The sequence below is a fragment of the Mesoplodon bidens genome (assembly GCF_964165515.1).
Source record: "Mesoplodon bidens genome assembly, chromosome: 14".
NCBI lineage: Eukaryota > Metazoa > Chordata > Mammalia > Artiodactyla > Ziphiidae > Mesoplodon > Mesoplodon bidens.
In genome coordinates, this window is record NC_138170.1 from 77,910,853 (window position 1) to 77,931,276 (window position 20,424).

The following is a 20,424-nucleotide window of genomic DNA, read 5'->3' on the forward strand; positions in this document are numbered from 1 at the left end:
TTAAATATGACATCTGTCCTCTCCATGACATAGTAGTGCAAACTAAATAGTAATGCTCAACCCCTTGAGAAAAGAATTATATGGTTATTATAAAAAATATATATTTATTTATACATGGTCAATGTTGTACACTGAGTAGAGAAAAATTATTTCATTATCAGGATCTGCTTTATCCTGGCCCTTTAGAGATTTGTTGAATTCTCAAATAGTGTTTTATTTTTATTATAACAATAGGCTACTGGTTTTTAAAGATATGTTTTTATGAGAATCACATGTTTTCCGTTTGAAAAAGTACTATGACTATATTCAGAAATGTAGATATTCAAAATTACCTGTTTTGTTTCTATTTATTCAGAGGAGTTTTTCCTAACAAACTGACTTTTGAAAAAAAAGTTCCTTATGGAAAATTTGAAGCATGTTCACAGAATATACTGACTCCCTTGTGCCTGCCATTCAGTTTAACAGTCGACTGTGGCCAGCCTCATCTCATCTATGGCCTCAGCCGAGCCTCCACCCTCCTGTGCCTAGAATATCATGAAGTAAATTCTGAACAGCGTAGTATTTCATCTGAATATTTCAGTGTGTATTTCTAAACAATAAGGACTCTAAAAAAACATAGGGGGACTTCCCTCGTGGCACAGTGGTTAGGACTCTGCGCTCCCAATGCAGGGGGCCGGGGTTCGACCCCTGGTCAGGGAACTAGATCCCACATGCATCCCACAATTAAAAGTTCATGTGCCGCAACTAAGGAGCTGGCAAGTGCAACTAAGGAGCCCACCTGCCGCAACTAAGACCTGTAGCAACCAAATAAATAAATAAAATATTAAAAAAAAAAAAAAACCATAGGGCTTCCCTGGTGGCGCAGTGGTTGAGAGTCCGCCTGCCGATGCAGGGGACACGGGTTCGTGCCCCGGTCCGGGAAGATCCCACATGCCGCGGAGCGGCTGGGCCCGTGAGCCATGGCCGCTGAGCCTGCGCGTCCGGAGCCTGTGCTCCGCAAGGGGAGAGGCCACAACAGTGAGAGGTCCGCGTACTGCAAAAAAAAAACCCAAAACATAAACATGAAACCATTGTCATATACAAAGATAATTAACAATAATTTGTCCATATCTTCAAATATCCAAACTGTGTTCTCTTTTAATTCATTGATCTGCTCTCCATTCTCTCCTCCGCTCTCACTCTTACAGAGAGAGAGAGAGAGAGAGAGAGAGAGAGAGAGAGAGTGTGTGTGTGTGTGTGTGTGTGTGTGTGTGTTCGGAAGAAGCCAGGTCATTTATTCTGTAGTTTTCTACTGTGTAGACTTTTTAGATTTCCCATTGTTTATTTTTATTTATTTATTTTTAATATCTTCATTGGAGTATAATTGCTTTACAATGTTGTGTTAGTTTCTGCCGTATAATAATAATGTGAATCAGCCATATGCATACATATATCCCCATATCCCCTCCCTCTTGGCGTCTCCCTCCCACCCTCCTTATCCCACCCCTCTAGGTCATCACAGAGCACTGAGCTGATCTCCCTGTGCTATGTAGCTGTTTCCCACTAGCTATCTATTTTACATTTAGATTTCCCATTGTTTAGATTGCATCTTTGAAGTGTTGTTTGAAGTATTTTTCTTTTTTCAACTGTATTTTTTTCAAATTGGTAGTTAGAGCCAGAGGAATGATATGATTTTATCTGCATTCGGTCTACTTATTTTTTTTGAAATTGTTTTGGTGTAAAAATCATTTGAGCAGAATGGTTGCTATAGGCAAGTAATACTCGTACTCCTACCTTGACTTTGGACCAAAATCTCTTTTGCCCTGGTGAACAGGGTTAATTATGTGTTAGCTCTGAGGACTGGAGGAGGGTAGAAATAGCCCAGCGGGTTGCTTCAAGCATCTTCTCAAAGTTTGTTGCTTATGATTTGCTGTGATGGAAACTTGTTAGACTATATATATAAAAGCAGTAGGAAAAAGGCTTTGATTGAAGGCTCAAGTTGTGTTTGCGAATGAAGCACATTTACATTACTTTATGAATGTTGAGACTTTGAGTTGGGCTAAGCTCTATGGCTAAACCTAAAAGGGTTTTATGCAGTTTTGAAAGTTTTATATCTGAGAGTATATGTAGAGATGAGATTTTAAAAAATTATTATTGTTGTTTTTTTTACTGTTGTTAGCTTAGTTCAGAATAAGAACTAACATGGTGTTGTAGGTCACTTGTGCTTCAAAAACAGACTGACAGAAAAAGAGATCATTATGCTGTATACCTTAAGCTTATACAGTGCTGTATGTCAGTTATATCTCATTAAGAGTGAAGAAAAAAAAGAAAGGAAGGTGGTCAAATGAGAAGAGGGCAGTTGGTGGAATTAGAGACTGACAGGCTGTCTGAGTTCCGGGGCTGGGAAATAACAAGATGTGTGTTAGTTTTCTGTGGTTGCTCTAACAGATTACCACAAATTTAGGGGCTTAAAATAAATTTATGTTACATTTCTGGAGGTGAGAAGTCCGAAATGGGTCTCACTGAACTAAGATCAGGGTGTCAGCAGGGCTGTGTCCTCGCTGGAGGCTCAGGGGGACAATCTGTCTTCTTACCTTTGCCAGCTTCTAGAGCAGCCCAGCTTCCTTGGCCCCTTCTATCCTCAAAACCAGCAGTGACTGGGCAAATCTTTTTCTCACATCACATCACTGTGACACTGACTCTCCTGCTTCCCTCTTGTGCTTTTAAGGACTTTTGTGGTTATTTGGGTCACCTGGAAAATCCAGGATAATCTCCCTGTTTTAAGGTCATTTGCTTAGCAACCTTAAATCCACGTGATGCAACATGTTCACAGGTTCTAGAGATTAAGACATGGACATCTCTGGGGGCCATTATTCTGCTTGCTCCACAAGGTAAGCAGAATTAACAGAGGACAGGTGTTGCTTTCTGCACTAACATGTAGAGCTCTGTCTGACTGCCCTTGTGCATACCCTTCTACTGATGGTCTCAGCAGGCTATATTGAGTAACTCATGGTGTTACCTCATGAGGTACTTAGAATTATAGAAAATTTAAGAGTTATCATTGGTTAACATAACCATAAAACCAAGTCAGTCTTTTGATATGCCAACTCTGAGGAGTCTTAGGAAGTGTCATTTCCTTCCCCCTTTTGATTTCTATGCAGAAACTAACATTTTTAAAGTTTTGTTTTATCTATGAGCATGGTCAAGAAAAAGATAAGCATTAATTTGTTGTGTGAGGAAGTGCATCCCTTTTTTTGACACAGTGGGGGCCTGGTGATGGTAGATATCAGGTACGTTTTGATGTAAAGGGAGCCTGATGTTGTTTTCTGTTATTTGGGATAGTGGTAGATTGTGTAGGGGGGAGCGTTGTGTGGACATGACCAGAGAAACCTGTTCTTTTTCTTAAGCAGCAGGGAGTGTCCTGCCTGTAGGGAGGGCCTTTTTAAAAAATTGAGACATTAAGAAGGATGTGGCTTCTCTCTTCTGTTACTCCATTGCCTTATTGTTATTGGAGACAGCAAGTGTTTTCCTTTAATATATCAGAAGTTTTACTTTCAAACATTTTTCTTTTTTCTGTAGGTGATTATGATATCTTATACGTTCCCTGCCAGATTTACTAAACATGACTTAACTTTAAAAATCATGACTGTTGGGTTCCATTATTAATCAGCTTAGTTTGTATAGTGGTCACATAGTCTTTTAACTTTTAGTACTTGTTAGACTGCTTGTTGTGTTGGTAACTGGCCTCTAATTGCAATGAAGTATAACAAACAGAAAAGTGAACCAGTCATAATATACAGTCTTATTTCAGTATAGTTATCAGTGTCCCATCCACAGCAATCCCAGCTGTCATTTCTTTCTAGCATCTGTAATTGTGCCCTCATTGCTTCCGATGCACTGCTGTAACTAATACTATGTGTCTATGTGAGGTGACATATCTGTTTATTAAAGTTTATTGGTGTTGATATAGTTCCTTAGATATTCAGTGGCCAACCTGAAAACATTTTTTTTCTCATTCTAAGTTCTCATCTGAGTTTCAGATATTTGAATGTGTAAATGAAGGTGAAATTCTAGTTGAAAACCCATCTGGTTTTCTATTGGTTGTTTCCTCTAAAATATTTACCTTCTAGGATTAGTATATACTAATTTTATTTCAGTTTTCCTTGTGAAGGTTTCTGCTCTCTTTGTTTTGATGTTGTCTTGTTCCTATTTGTAATTTATCAATTCTTTTTATCTTTCTCTTTTTTAGACTTTTACTGGTCGGTGGATGTGAAACTGCTGAAGTGGGCCTACCAAAAGCTGCTAGCTGTGGACTCTCTGCCTGGAGAGTTCTTTCAGGATCACCTTATTATAAGCCAGTTACTTATGGTGGAGACGGGGTCACTGCAGTAAGTCTTCCTTGTGGTATTTCACTTTGCTAATAGGTCTTAGATAAGCCCTTTGTAAGATACGGAGAAGGAAACAATTTGCCTTAAATGAAGAAAGTAACCTAATGCAAGTGAAATTTTAGGACTTCTTTCAAATATCAAATTTATCTAAAGCATGTTTTATTTAACTTGGGTCTCATTTTTAGTAACAATATTTGCAGATATCAGAAAAACAGCCTAAGCGTAATCCCATTACTTGCGTTTGCTTATTTAGACATTAACATTTATTAAGTCCCTTTCGATGTGCCGGCTGCTGTTCTGAGTGCTGTTACGTGTAGTAGCTCATTTAATTCTCAGTAACCCTTTGAGGTAGGTATTGTTAGTAGCTACAGTCTGTTGATGAGGAAAGTGAAATTTAGCTGGGTCACCCCACTAGCGAGTGGCAGAATGGGGGTACAGATGCTGACATGAGTTCCCCTGTTCAAGTTCGTAACTGCCTTCCTTCTTCCATTTTGTTCCAGATTGATCAGTACTGTTCATCCAACCATTCATTTATCCATTCTTTAATTGAGTTTCTGTTTTCTGTCAGTCACTCCTTTATGCTGTAATAGTCAGTATAGGCTAGGCTCTGTTGTGATAATAAAAACAGCCACATAAACAAACAAATGAAAAATCCTGACATTTCTGTGGGTTACCCCATGAAAGTGTGTTCCTTATTTGTGGCAAAGCCTGCTGTTGATATCATGACTACCCTAAACAGCTCGTTCCAAGTGATGACTAAAGGATATGTGGAGGCTGGTGACCTCCTGAGGGCCCACTGTCTCAGTTTATGGCCTTAGGAGGGGGAGGAGAGGACTAAAAGGTGGGACTTTTTAACCGTCTTACAGCAGAACTGGCATCACTTCTGCTCGCAGTTCATTTACTGAAACTCATCATGTGGCCCCTCCTCCCTTCAAGGGGCCTGGGAAGTAGCTTTCTGTGTGTCCAGAAAGGCAAGAAAAACTAGATATTAGTGAATATTAATTGTTTCTACCATATTGGCCCCTCTGTGATAATATATATCTTGGCTTTTTTAATATAAACTGTATGATCATAATTACGTACCCTGTGCTTAGCCTGATATCTGGTGGGCACTCAGATACAGTATTTTTCTAATGAGGGAAGAAACCAAGAAATTAAGGTGAAACATGGTGTAAGTGAACGTGCTATGCTAGTTATTCCTGTGAATGTATTTGTTCCATTATTTCTGCCTCCAAATATACTGATTTCAAAATAATCCTGTAAAACAATGGTTAAATGTTTTCATGTTGAAGAACTAGTGAAGAAGTACTTTTGAAAAGAAATCTTTAGCAATCATAGTAAGCTTCCGTTAATTATTTTCTTTAGTTTTTAGCATATGCTGAAATATGTGATTGTGAATTTAACCCAACGAAGTAGTAGGGTTTTTTTTTTTTTTTTAAATTAGGTCAACTTACTGGTTCAATATGGCACCAGACCTTAAAACAGTTTATATTCGTACGTCGGTTTATACAGTACTGTGTCGTGTGCTCTTTCTTCCATTCACGGTCCCTCTACTCACTCTAGCACCCATTTATTCTCTCTGCAGGATCCTGCAAGGAGTCCAGTTTGAGTGTTATTAGCCACATTTCACAGATGAGGAGCCTAAGGCCCTGGGAGATCCTAACAACTAAAAATAGGGCAGCAGGGGTGGAACCAGATTTTGTATCTCCTGTTTAGCACTCTCCTCACTCCGCATGTGAAATTACATACATCTCATTGGCATTGTCAAATTTATGCTGTGATGATTATCCCATAATTTATTTTTTTAAAAAGAGTGAGTTAGCAGTTGGACATGTTATTTCGTATTTGTTATAATTTAGTCATGTTCCTCTCTCCGCTTTCACACCCAGCTTGTCATTTTATATGTGAGATGTATCAGGGCAGATCCTGAAAGGAGTTTGAACAATGTTATGTCTTGACTCTGTCTGAGTGTGATGTCTGCAGCTTAACTCTGTCTGAGTGTGATGTCTGCAGCTTATTTTTTTATTTTTTAATTTTATTTTTGGCTGCGCCACGTGGCTTGCAGGATCTTAGTTCCCCAACCAGTGATTGAACACACGCCCTCAGCAGTGAAAGCACCGAGTACTAACCACTGGACCGCCAGGGAAGTCCCTGTAGCTTATTTTTAAATGGTTCAGTCAAAAAACAATTTTTAAAAAAGTATACATACACACAGATAAAGCAAATGTGGCTAAATGTTAATAATTGGTGAACTCAGGTAAAAGGTATACTGGTATTGTATAATCATTTCAACTTTTCAGTAGCTAGGAAATTTGTCAAAATTAAAGGTTGAGGGAAAAAAAGAGAAATGGTAAGTATGGAGGATATAAGGCGAGAGAAAGTAGGCAAACTGTGAAGGGCCATTTCAATATGGTGTAATCAAGTATATTTGTGACAGAGTCTGGGACAGGGGAAGGCACGGAGGACTGTCACGTACTATGAAACCTTTTTCCACCGTGGCTTCTTTAAATTCTCTGTGTTTTCACTTTGCTCCTTACTGAAGTATTGGAATCTGCTCTGCTAGGTATGGTCCTTCCCTCTCTGGCCTGAAGCTTCAATATTGGAGTCTCTTAAAAGAAAATTGCTTGTGCAGTGACAAAATAAGTGGGGGGAAGTACTGAATTGCAAATTGAGTGCTTCACCGTATGATAAACTTCTTGAAATGCTGCAAGTGTACTTTAATTATGTTAGTGCCTTTTTAATGTGTCTTGCAGCTAAACTCACAATCATTCTGTGTAGCCTTCCCCTACCTCAAAGTAATTTGAAACTGTAAGATTAGTTCCTCTTGTCAGGTGGCAGATATTGTTTGCATCGAACCTCTTATTGTTTGTTTAAGGCTGCTATTGTTTTTGGGTGGAGATCGACCGAAAAATGCTGCTGACACATATATTCTCATCTCTCACAAGGCTGCTGGGTTGTAAAAGAGGCTATGCAAAATTCCATATATGCCTTGAGCAAAGTTTCCAAATTAATGTCCGTGTCATCTAGAGGAGATAGTTTTATTTATTCATTTGTTCAACATCAAATCACCGATGCAGGTATCAGAACATACAGATAGCAGCCCTCAAGGGGTTTACTGTACTGAAGGTACAGCTGTGCCCACAAATAAGGGCAAGAAGCTATAGCATATACCAGGGGAGAGTTCAGTCACTGGGGGGAAGGAAGGAGCCCGGCTCAGGAGTCAGAAGGTTGGGATTGGAATTCTAGCTCAGCACTTACCACTGGTGTCTTAAGGCTCTTGCCAGGATCAAATGAGGTAATATATGTGAAGGCCGTTGATAAACAATAAAATGTTCTACAGTGTTAATTATTATCTATTTGTATTATTAAGGTGGAAATTTTGGAAAAAATGTATAAAAAATGAACAAAACTGACTTTTTTGTTATTGATGCTGCTTCCTTTTCAGTATAGAATGTTGTTCCGGAAAGAACACAGGGTTTTTTGAAATCCTGTTTCCCTGAGAAAACAGAAGTAATCAGAATACTTTCATAAGATCCTACCATCTGCCTACATATGCGCCTAATTTCCGTACCTTTTCTTTTATTATTACAGATGAGCTGTACTTGCACCAGCCAAGGCCAGCTCCTCCGTTTGTCCACTGGATCTCACACTTGCTAATTGAAGGATGTTTATCCAAATCATGAATCTTGCTGCCCATTAGGTTTATCAGCAAACAACATGCATTTATTTTTCCCATTGTAAAAACTCTTTAGTTTTAGGGGACTTAGAACCTACTAAATCCTGCTACCAGCCCATTTGTTCCTTTCCTTCAGCATGTTCAAGAGTCATCTTACTTGATCCATTTCCAACTTTTCTTTTCTCTCTTGAATTCACTTGAATGGGGCTTTATCTCCATGATTTCACTGAAACTGTCTTACTGATGTTATCAGTGCCCTCCAGTATTTTACCAGTTTATCAGTTTATTGGTATTCTTTAATTCCTATTAATTGCCTATACAACAATCAGTTAGTTGGTTTTATTTTCCCCTTCTCCTTTTTCCTCCCTTTTCTAGTTGCATTATTTCTATTTTGTCAAAACACACAATATTTATACGATAATTTCAACCCTCATCATCATGTTTCTTTAGTCATAGATGTTCATTTATGTATTTTAAAATGTTCACTGTCCCTTTGTTTGAAGTTTTCCCAGTCACCTCTTGGTTGGATGAAATTATTCTCTAATAGATGTTTTGAGAAGGGCTCATAGATGAAGAGTTCCTTAAGTTCTTGTGTGTCAGAATTGTTTTTCATAGCCTGGACATTTGAAGGAAAACTTATCTGGGTGTAAACTCTTTGGTTTACCTGTTCTTTCACTGAACTTTACAAAAACACAGCAGTATTGTTGCTTTGCTTTTATGTGGAATTTGAAAAGTTGATGCAAGTCAACTTATCTTCTCTTTGTATGTTACTTGGCCATTTTGTTTGGAGGCCTTGAGGAGTTCCTTTATCTTTGAAATCTAGTATCCTTCCTGGAATATTTCTCGGAGTTGATTTTTCTGGGTTAATTTTCCCAGGTACCTGTTCACTCTTTCAATATATAGATTCAGGTCTTTTTTCATTTCTGGAAAGTTTTCTTAGACTGTAATTTTTGGCAGTGGTTTTAGATTGACCTTAGTCCCCTTTGCTAGCTTGTCGCTTCTGTCCTCCTGGACCCTGCAGTGTCTTTTCAGTCTGCTTTTGCTCACCACAAGCCTGTGTCGGCCTGGGTCAGCGTGGGTGGGAGCGTGGGAATGGCAAGAGCAGTGGAGATGACACACTGGAGTTTGGTGGTTTTTCTCTTTCTACTTACAATGATTTTTTTTTTTTTTTTTTTTTGTGGTACGCGGGCCTCTCACTGCTGTGGCCTCTCCCACTGTGGAGCACAGGCTCCAGACGCGCAGGCTCAGCGGCCATGGCTCACGGGCCCAGCCGCTCCGCGGCACGTGGAATCCTCCCGGAACCGGGGCACCAACCCGTGTCCCCTGCATCGGCAGGCGGACTCTCAACCACTGTGCCACCAGGGAAGCCCTGCTTACAATGATTTTGAAGTTTGAGTTATCCTTGATCTTCAGGTTAAGTGAGGGTGTGGTGGTTTTCATGCAGATTTATTTTTCTCTTCTTGTATTTTCTTGTTTTTGGAGGAAATGTGGAGCTAGGCTGTCAGTAATATCTTCAGCTGCTCAGCAGTTCTGGTAGGAACGTTTTTAACCTCAGCTTAAGAATACTGCCCCTGCCCTTTGCCTTTTTCTTTTAAATTACAGTAAGGTTCCTATAACATAAACTGGACCCTTAAATGTTTTAAAGTGTACAGTTCCGTGACATTTAGTTCGTTCACTGTGTTGTGCAGCTGTCACCACTATCTAGGTCCAAGACATTTTTGTCACCCCAAAGGGAAACACCAAACCCATTAAACAGTCACTCCCTTTTGTTCCCTCACCTCAGCTCCTGGCAATCACTGGTCTGCTTTCTGTTTCTATGGATTTACCTGTTTTGAAATTTTCATGTGAATGGAATCATACAATATGAGACTTCTGTGTCTGGCTTCTCTCTTTTAGCGACACATTTTTGAGGTTCATCCAAATGTTAGTGTGCATCAGTACTTCATTCCTTTTTATGACCGAATAATATTCCATTGTATGGATATACTGCCTTTTGTTTATCCATTCGTTAGTTAGTGGACATTTGAGTTGTTTCTATTTTTTGGCTATTATGAATAATGTTGCTATGAACATTTGTGTGTACAGGTATTTGTTTGAACACCTGTTTTCAGTTCTTTTGGGTATATACGTAGGATGGAATTTCTGGGTCATATGGTAATTCCGTTTAACTTTTGAAGAACCACCAGACTGTTTTCCACAGTGGTTGTACCGTTTTATGTTCCTGCCAGCAATGTACCAGTGTTCCAAATTCTCTACAACTTCAACAATGCTTATTTTCCATTTCTAAAAAATTATACACGTCTCCCTCTTGCTTTAAGTATATTTCTTAAATCTAGAGACAAAAATAGTCTTGTTTTATTATTTCAAATACTTGTTTCTCACTGATTTTTTTCTGGTGTTTTTCAAGTATGGGATCAATTTCTTCATGAATGAAATTTCTGTTGGGAGTATTGACCTTCTCCATAGTGATGCTAGGATAAAATGGTAACCTGGGCCCGTCTCATTTGAGAAGAGCCACTCATTAGATTCTAATTTTCATAGATTGTACTAGACTTGTTACGTATGTATTTAAAAATACATTTGATTATGGGTACATTTTGTAAGATTTGTCACTTGTTGGATTTTTTTCCCCAAACAAAAACAAAATCTCACCAAGATTTCTGATACTTATTCATGATTTTCTTAACCATTTCTTAGAATACTAGATATGCTGTAGTTTTCATTTCATGATGAAAGGCCTTTAAACAATGAGGAAGCCTTCCATTGATCTTTTTTTTTATGATGTGTGTCTATTTTGTAGGTACCAAAGACCCTGGGATTATTAAGGATGTTAAGTGGTGGCAAGTTTTACAGTCGCCAGGGGCAAGAACAGGTAATGCAAAGTGGCTTAACCTTACAAAACACTTTCGCCAGGGTCCCCTTAAGGACGGAGTTGAATGAATCTTGAATATTATAGATTTTCATCTGAATTTGCTCTTAATTATACATTACAGGGGTGTATGCATTAATAAGAATTCATGGAGCTGTTCACTGAAGATTTGTGCATTTTATTGTCTATATCATTCTTATCTCAGTAAAGAAAATTAGAAAAAAAAATTAAAGAATGACTCTAGTCCTCTTGGATCTGGGGATATAGCCCAAAGAAGTCTCCTGGAATCATTGTATATCTTTGAAGTTTCTTATTTTATCTTGTGAATTTTTGTATCCTTGTCCATAACATATCCCTTACGTTTGTTGGTTTTAAAATAAAAAAAGATTCCTTCCTAAATCTGAGATTATTGATGTTTCAGGAGGATGAGCCACATTGATCCTGGGCTTCACTGTTTTGTTCTTCCATAGGAGGAACATGGATCCATCTCAGAGATGCTTGGCAGTTTCATCCTGAATATACCGATAACGCTTTGGTGCTCTCTCTGAGGGAGATGCTTATAGTCATCCCCTCTACATGGCTCTCACAAGAGTCTTGACGTACATGGGGCTTCAGATCATACTCCTTCCTGTTTTGGGGGGAATCAAACAATTTAATTTTCGTTCCTTCAAGTTCTTAACTAAGGGAAATTGTAAGAAATATGGAAATTGTAAGAAATATAACATGTATTCTCTTGCTGCATTTGTATTTAATATATTTAAAATTTTGAGTTCTAGTTATTTCTCTGCCCTTGACTTCAACTAATTCATGTCTTCTGGGTTGGTTTGGCATTCTGTCTGTAGAATTGAGCAATAACACGACTCTTTATGTCTGGAAAGTCACTTTCATTTTTAATCCCTTGTATGTTTACAGTTTTCCAGTTAGCATTCTCTTTTGTCATTTCAAGCAGTTTGTCTTCATTTTGCAGGTGAAGAACCATAAGCAAGACTAAATGCCTTGGTCTCTGCCATGTACTTTGTTCTTTCTAATTTACTGTGTTGCCTCTGTTGTCTTTCTGTTACCATAATAGTGCATGAGAGCTTTACTTTGGATCCTTTCCCATTCTCTTTAATTCCATCTAAATAATAACTATCTTTAACAAATTTTAAAGGGTTCATTTTTTAATTCTTTTGATAATAATTTAGTACTTATGTGGAGTTTCAGCATTTATTTATTCTTTTAGTCAGTCAGCAAGCACGCACTTTGAGCCAGCCGTGGTGTTAGAGCTATGAATAAATAGATGAATAAAACGCAGTGCGCTTCCTCAAGGAGCCCTCAGTGTAGTGCAGGAGTCAGATGTAGAAGCAGCTGTAGAACAGGACAATATGACACGTTTCATAACCTGTCCTGTAATACAATATGAAGCGCCGTTGAGGTGCAGGGAGGGACCATTGAACTCTGGAGGTGATACTTGATTTGGAAGTAAGAGTTCCTCAGGCGGATAGGGGAAGGCTGGTTGTTTCCAGGCCGGACGCAGCATGTGCAAAGTCCCGGAAGTGTCGGAGAACACTGCAGAATGCTCCACTTTGCTGTGGGGTAGGATCCATGGTCTCTTAACTGTTTGTGTTCCGTAGTTATTTTATTGGGACCAACATAATTGTATTGTGTTTAGAACAAGTATTATTTGGGGATTGATATATTGGTACATGACTTTCCTTTGTACCATATCCTTTACATATTAAATGCTGTGTTTATTAGTTGATTTGGTATATTAATAGGCAAATGTAACTCTGTTCAAACAGTATAAAATGTCCATCTTCTTTTTACTCTTTCTTACCTCCTGGGAACTCCAGATTCATGTTACCTTGCCTCCTGCTATTGGTTATTCTTTTGTGTGGAACTCAGCTCTTTCTTGTTTTTATTGGTATCCTCTATGATTGAACAGAAGGAGGGAGAAGGTAGCAACTAATTTCCTTATGTTTTTTTTTTTTTTTTTTTTTTTGCGGTACGCGGGCCTCTCACTGTTGTGGCCTCTCCCGTTGCGGGGCACAGGCTCCGGATGCGCAGGCTCAGCGGCCATGGCTCACGGGCCCAGCCGCTCCGCGGCATATGGGATCCTCCCAGACCGGGGCACGAACCCGTATCCCCTGCATCGGCAGGCGGACTCTCAACCACTGCGCCACCAGGGAGGCCCTTTCCTTATGTTTTGATCTTTCTTTGTGGCACCTGGTACTGGAATCCTTAACTGTTTGGACTTTTTAAAAAGACTTTATGAAAGTAGTACTCTAAAATCAGGGCCTTTCAGTAAATATCTGAATGTTATAGGAGTATCCTGTTTGTACTCAGTGGTTCCTAGCCCAGAAATAATTATGGGGCATAGATTTTTAGCACCATCATTTTAGACCTGACAGGTCTCATAGAGATTATCTAATAATTCCTTATTATTGTGAATACTTTCTAGCTTATAAGTCCTTTCGCATGATCTCAGAGGAAGCTTGCATTAATGGCATTATGATGCCTATTTTATTGATGAAGAAATTAAAGCCTCGGGAGAAATGGCTTTCCCAAACTCACCTACCTAGGTAGTGTCAGAGATGGGTTTGGTCTTGAGTTGGCTCTTGATCTAGTGCTTTTTTTCACTACCTTTTGTTGGCTTTTGTCTAAACTCTTAGTTGGACAATTGAAGAAGCAGAAGCCAAGATATGTTGTACTTAAAAGTAGCTCAAGTTAAAAATTACCTATTATCTCAGAAAGAGTGATCTTTTTTACTACTCAAGTTTGGCAGCAATTCTGTTTCTCCTTTAAAATGTGTTATCTCTTAACTACTGCTATTTTTTTAAAGAGGAAGTGCTTTCCTATATAGTAACCACATGGTTAATACTTAGTTCATTTTGTTCTGTTCACTTGTCAGACTATAGAGTAGCAACACTGATTGGATAGTATTAGAGGGAATATATATAAAATAGCTAAGGCAGTGATTGCTACCTTGCAGGCACATGATAAATGATAGTGGTGGCTGCTGTTCTGATCTGTTAATTTCTTTATATCCATAATCATAGAGCCAATAATTAGTAGTCTGTGGGTCCTTTTTTTTTTTTTTTTTTTGCAGTACGCGGGCCTCTCACTGTTGTGGCCTCTCCCGTTGCAGAGCACAGGCTCTGGACGTGCAGGCTCAGCGGCCATGGCTCACGGGCCCAGCTGCTCCGCAGCATGTGGGATCTTCCCGGACTGGGGCACGAACCCGTGTCCCCTGCATCGGCAGGCAGACTCTCAACCACTGCGCCACCAGCGAAGCCCTGTGGGTCCTTTTTAATTGTGGTTTAGTATACCCCAAATTTACATGATTCAAAATAATCAACTGCTGGTTGTCTGGCATATATTATCTTTTGAAGAGTATATGAATAGTCAAAATTATTTGTTTTCTTTTGAGCTTCTTTTGTTACCAGAAAGTTTAAATTTATTTTTATTTATTTTTTAAATTTTATTGAAGTATAGTTGATTTACAATCTTGTGTTAATTTCTGCTGTAGAGCAAAGTGACTCAGTTATACGTATATTTTTTTTCTTTTTCATATTCTTTGCCATTATGCTTTATCACAGGATATTGAATATAGTTATACAGTAGGACCTTGTTGTTTCACCATCCTATGTGTAATAGTTTGCTTCTGCTAATCCCGAATTCCCCATCCTTCCTTCCTCCAGAAAGTTTAAATTTAAATCTTTCCTTTATGCTTTGGGCTTTGAGGTCTTACGAAGTTCTTTCACATGCTGATATTGTAAAGATGTTCTATGTTTTCTTTTAAAAGTTTCATGGTTTTGCTTTTCACCTGTAAGTTTTCAATCCATCTTGAATTTCTTTTTGTTGGATATAGTAGGAATCTAATTTATAATATGCTCTGTGTGGCTGGTACCATTAATTCAGTGCTGTATTCTTTCCCAACTAATTTATATAATGCCATAATTTATACACTGCCACCATAATTTATATAATGTCTGTCAGGACAGACATTTACAAAGGGTACATTGTAGCTCTGTTTCTCTGCTCTCTTTTCTGTTTCATTGGTGTACATGTCTATTCTCATGGCAATATATCACAGTTTTAATAAACTAAAGTTTTATAATTAAAAAATAATTTTTTTGAGAAGGGTATTAGCTTGGAAACTTTTTTTTTCTCCAAAGGCTTTTTTATTTCCTTCATACTTTTGCAGTGTTCCCTCCCTCAGGTTGTTAACCAGGCTTTTGAGGATGACTTTCTTTTGATTTGAAAATAGATTTCTGTTTATTCTTTGGGGTCAGACTTCTAAACTTCAGTGGGTTAGAACACCTACTGAATACCTTGAGGGCAGGGGTTTATGTTTGTTTTTTTCACTGCAGGTTCCCCAGAGTATAAAACAGTGCCTGGCATGTACTATGTATTATTGAATATGTAATATTTAGAAAATAATTGTTGAGTGTTGGAAGAGCAGTACTTACAAATTCACCTTTGATTGAGCTGAGGTTTTTTTTCCTTTAAGCGTATGTAGTAATTTAGAACATTTTGAACGTGTGTACTAGAATTCAGTACTTTGATTTTACTATAGCTTGTACATTTGGAAGGTATAATGAAATTGGAAATCACTCATTTTTAATTTTCCTATATAGATGATAGGCAGTTGAAGAAGGTGAGGCAATTTAAACTAATCTCAGTACGAAGGTCTGATATTTAACATTTAAAAAAATCTCTCTTTTAGAAAGGACAGTTGAAAAGTTTTCTTGCAGTGTTTGAGGGAAGACACATTTCCCACTCCAAATATTGCTCCACTAGGAGAAGGCTTTAATTAGTGTTTTTAATTAACACAAGATCAAATGGACATTTGAGCTAGTGGTTTAGTGTAAATGAGAAGTAGAAGTTAAAATAATGTTCACATTATTAATTTCAGTAGTATTTTGTTAGTATTACATTGCTACACAAAAGACTCAATGAAGTAAGGGAAGATATCTTTGGAAAAGTTTTAGGAAGGGATTTGAGATGAGGAGGTAAATAGGAGAATTGACAGTGAAGTTAATTAAAAGGGCCATAAATGAATGACTAATGTAAGAAGACAGTTTACTGTGCAAAGTCCCCTTCCTATGCCCCATGCTGTCTACCCAGGGATGCTAACTTACCAAGTAATTATTTAGCTAGACTACCTTTTAATGAAGTTAAAACCTCATGGCGTAAACGGAAGCAGGTGGTAAGTGATAGTCACTGTTTTCTTTTTCTTTTCCTCACCTTTATTGAGATATAATTTACAAATGAAATTGTAAGATAGTTAAGTTGATGATTTGATATAGGTACCTATACACTGAGAAAGGATTTTTCCCCATTGAGTTAATACATGCATCACCTCACATATTTACTTTTTGTGTCTGTGTATATGTGTGAGAACATTTAAATCCTTTCCTTAACAAATTTCAATTACACAATACAATGTTATCACCTATAATTACCAATGTTATACATTAGATCCTCAGACTTTATTCAGCATATAACTGAAAGTTTGTACCCTTTCACCAACCTCTCCCTGTTCTTCCAACCCCCAGCCCCTAGTAGGCAAACACTGTTCTACTCACTGTTTTTATGATTTTGACTTTTTTCTTTAAGATTCTATGTATAAGTGATTTCATGTAGTATTTGTCTTTTTTTTTTATTAGTTTCTGCTTTATAACAAAGTGAATCAGTCATACATATACATCTGTTCCCACATCCCTTCCCTCATGCATCTCCCTCCCTCCCACCCTCCCCATCCCACCCCTCCAGGCGGTCGCAAAGCACCGAGCTGATCTCCCTCTGCTCTGCGGCTGCTTCCCTCTATCTATCTACCTTACGTTTGGTAGTGTATCTATGTCCATGCCTCTCTTTCGCTTTGTCACAGCTTACCCTTCCCCCTCCCCATATCCTCAAGTCCATTCTCAAGTAGGTCTGTGTCTTTATTCCCGTTTTACCCCTAGGTTCTTCATGACATTTTTTTCTTTTTAAATTCCGTATATATGTGTTAGCATACGGTATTTGTCTTTCTCTTTCTGACTTACTTCACTCTGTATGACAGACTCTAGGTCTATCCACCTCATTACAAATAGCTCAGTTTCGTTTCTTTTTATGGCTGAGTAATATTCCATTGTATATATGTGCCACACCTTCTTTATCCATTCATCCGATGATGGACACTTAGGTTGTTTCCAGCTCTGGGCTATTGTGAATAGAGCTGCAATGAACATTTTGGTACATGTCTCTTTTTGAATTATGGTTTTCTCAGGGTATATGCCTAGTAGTGGGATTGCTGGGTCATATGGTAGTTCTATTTTTAGTTTTTTAAGGAACCTCCATACTGTTCTCCATAGTGGCTGTACCAATTCACATTCCCACCAGCAGTGCAAGAGTGTTCCCTTTTCTCCACACCCTCTCCAGCATTTATTGTTTGTAGATTTCTTGATGATGGCCATTCTGACTGGTGTGAGATGATATCTCATTGTAGTTTTGATTTGCATTTCTCTAATGATTAATGATGTTGAGCATTCTTTCATGTGTTTGTTGGCAGTCTGTATATCTTCTTTGGAGAAATGCCTATTTAAGTCTTCTGCCCATTTTTGGATTGGGTTGTTTGTTTTTTTGCTATTGAGCTGCATGAGCTGTTTATAAATTTTGGAGATTAATCCTTTGTCAGTTGCTTCATTTGCAAATATTTTCTCCCATTCTGAGGGTTGTCTTTTGGTCTTGTTTATGGTTTCCTTTGCTGTGCAAAAGCTTTGAAGTTTCATTAGGTCCCATTTGTTTATCTTTGTTTTTATTTCCATTTCTCTAGGAGGTGGGTCCAAAAGGATCTTGCTGTGATTTATGTCATAGAGTGTTCTACCTATGTTTTCCTCTAAGAGTTTGATAGTTTCTGGCCTTACATTTAAGTCTTTAATCCATTTTGAGCTTATTTTTGTGTATGGTGTTAGGGAATGATCTAATCTCAAACTTTTACATGTCCCTGTCCAGTTTTCCCAGCACCACTTATTGAAGAGGCTGTCCATTCTCCACTGTACATTCCTGCCTCCTTTATCAAAGATAAGTTGGCCATATGTGCGTGGGTTTGTCTCTGGGCTTTCTATCCTGATCCACTGATCTATCTTTCTGTTTTTATGCCAGTACCACACTGTCTTAATTACTGTAGCTTTGTAGTATAGTCTGAAGTCAGGGAGCCTGATTCCTCCAGCTCCGTTTTTCGTTCTCAAGATTGCTTTGGCTATTCGGGGTCTTTTGTTTTTCCAAACAAATTTTGAAATTTTTTGTTCTAGTTCTGTGAAAAATGCCAGTGGTAGTTTGATAGGGATTGCATTGAATCTGTAGATTGCTTTGGGTAGTAGAGTCATTTTCACAATATTGATTCTTCCAATCCAGGAGCATGGTATATCTCTCCATCTATTTGTATCATCTTTCATTTCTTTCATCAGTGTCTTATAATTTTCTGCATACAGGTCTTTTGTCTCCTTAGGTAGGTTTATTCCTAGATATTTTATTCTTTTTGTTGCAATGGTAAATGGGAGTGTTTTCTTGATTTCATTTTCAGATTTTTCATCATTAGTGTACAGGAATGCCAGAGATTTCTGTACATTAATTTTGTATCCTGCTACTTTACTAAATTCATTGATTAGCTCTAGTAGTTTTTCGGTAGCATCTTTAGGATTCTCTATGTATAGTATCATGTCATCTGCAAACAGTGACAGCTTTACTTCTTCTTTTCCAATTTGGATTCCTTTTATTTCCTTTTCTTCTCTGATTGCTGTGGCTAAAACTTCCAAAACTATGTTGAATAAGAGTGGTGAGAGTGGGCAGCCTTGTCTTGTTCCTGATCTTAGTGGAAATGGTTTCAGTTTTTCACCATTGAGGACGATGCTGGCTGTGGGTTTGTCATATATGGCCTTTATTATGTTGAGGAAAGTTCCCTCTATGCCTACTTTCTGCAGGGTTTTTATCATAAATGGGTGTTGAATTTTGTCGAAAGCTTTCTCTGCATCTATTGAGATGATCATATGGTTTTTCTCCTTCAACTTGTTAATATGGTGTATCACATTGATTGATTTGCGTATACTGAAGAATCCTTGCATTCCTGGAATAAACCCCACTTGATCATGGTGTATGATCCTTTTAATGTGCTGTTGGATTCTGTTTGCTAGTATTTTGTTGAGGATTTTTGCATCTATGTTCATCAGTGATATTGGCCTGTAGTTTTCTTTCTTTGTGACATCCTTGCCTGGTTTTGGTATCAAGGTGATGGTGGCCTCGTAGAATGAGTTTGGGAGTGTTCCTTCCTCTGATATTGTTTGGAAGAGTTGGAGAAGGATGGGTGTTAGCTCTTCTCTAAATGTTTGATAGAATTCGCCTGTGAAGCCATCTGGTCCTGGGCTTTTGTTTGATGGAAGATTTTTAATCACAGTCTCAATTTCAGTGCTTGTGATTGGTCTATTCATATTTCCTATTTCTTCCTGAGTCAGTCTTGGCAGGTTGTGCATTTCTAAGAATTTGTCCATTTCTTCCAGGTTGTCCATTTTATTGGCATAGAGTTGCTTATAGTAGTCTCTCATGATCTTTCGTATTTCTGCAGTGTCAGTTGTTACTTCTCCTTTTTCATTTCTAATTCTATTGATTTGAGTCTTCTCCCTTCTTTTCTTGATGAGTCTGGCTAATGGTTTGTCAATTTTGTTTATCTTCTCAAAGAACCAGCTTTTAGTTTGGTTGATCTTTGCTATTGTTTCCTTCATTTCTTTTTCATTTATTTCTGACCTGATCTTTATGATTTCTTTCCTTCTGCTAACTTTGGGGGTTTTTTGTTCTTCTTTCTCTAATTGCTTTAGGTGCAGGGTCAGGTTGTTTACTCGAAATGTTTCCTGTTTCTTAAGGTGGGATTGTATTGCTATAAACTTCCCCCTTAGAACTGCTTTTGCTGCGTCCCATAGGTTTTGGGTCGTCGTGTCTCCATTGTCATTTGTTTCTAGGTATTTTTTAATTTCCTCTTTGATTTCTTCAGTGATCAGTTCGTTATTGAGTAGTGTATTGTTTAGCCTCCATGTGTTTGTATTTTTTACAGATCTTTTCCTGTAATTGATGTCTAGTCTCATAGCATTGTGGTCGGAAAAGATACTTGATACAATTTCAATTTTCTTAAATTTACCAAGGCTTGATTTGTGACCCAAGATATGATCTATCCTGGAGAATGTTCCATGAGCACTTGAGAAAAATGTGTATTCTGTTGTTTTTGGATGGAATGTCCTATAAATATCAACTAAGTCCATCTTGTTTAATGTATCATGTAAAGCTTGTATTTCCTTATTTATTTTCATTTTGGATGATCTGTCCATTGGTGAAAATGGGGTGTTAAAGTCCCCTACTATGATTGTGTTACTGTCGATTTCCCCTTTTATGGCTGTTAGTATTTGCCTTATGTATTGAGGTGCTCCTATGTTGGGTGCATAAATATTTACAATTGTTATATCTTCTTCTTGGATCGATCCCTTTATCGTTATGTAGTGTCC

The 20,424-nt window shown here is 38.0% G+C and overlaps 1 protein-coding gene and 1 long non-coding RNA gene across 3 annotated transcripts in view; one reads left to right on the forward strand and one right to left on the reverse strand.

The window, feature by feature from the left end:
• LOC308627717 overlaps window positions 1-20,424 on the reverse strand; it is a 1,107,544-nt gene that overhangs the window by 1,056,280 nt on the left and 30,840 nt on the right. The window lies entirely within an intron of this gene.
• NBAS (NBAS subunit of NRZ tethering complex) overlaps window positions 1-20,424 on the forward strand; it is a 342,685-nt gene that overhangs the window by 38,086 nt on the left and 284,175 nt on the right. Inside the window, exons 10-11 of one of the 2 annotated variants that reach the window (XM_081254070.1) lie at window positions 4,229-4,367; window positions 10,844-10,915. In XM_081254070.1, the coding sequence (XP_081110196.1) occupies window positions 4,229-4,367; window positions 10,844-10,915 (211 nt within the window). The remainder of the gene's footprint in view (window positions 1-4,228; window positions 4,368-10,843; window positions 10,916-20,424) is intronic. The other variant, XM_081254071.1, reaches the window with a different exon arrangement.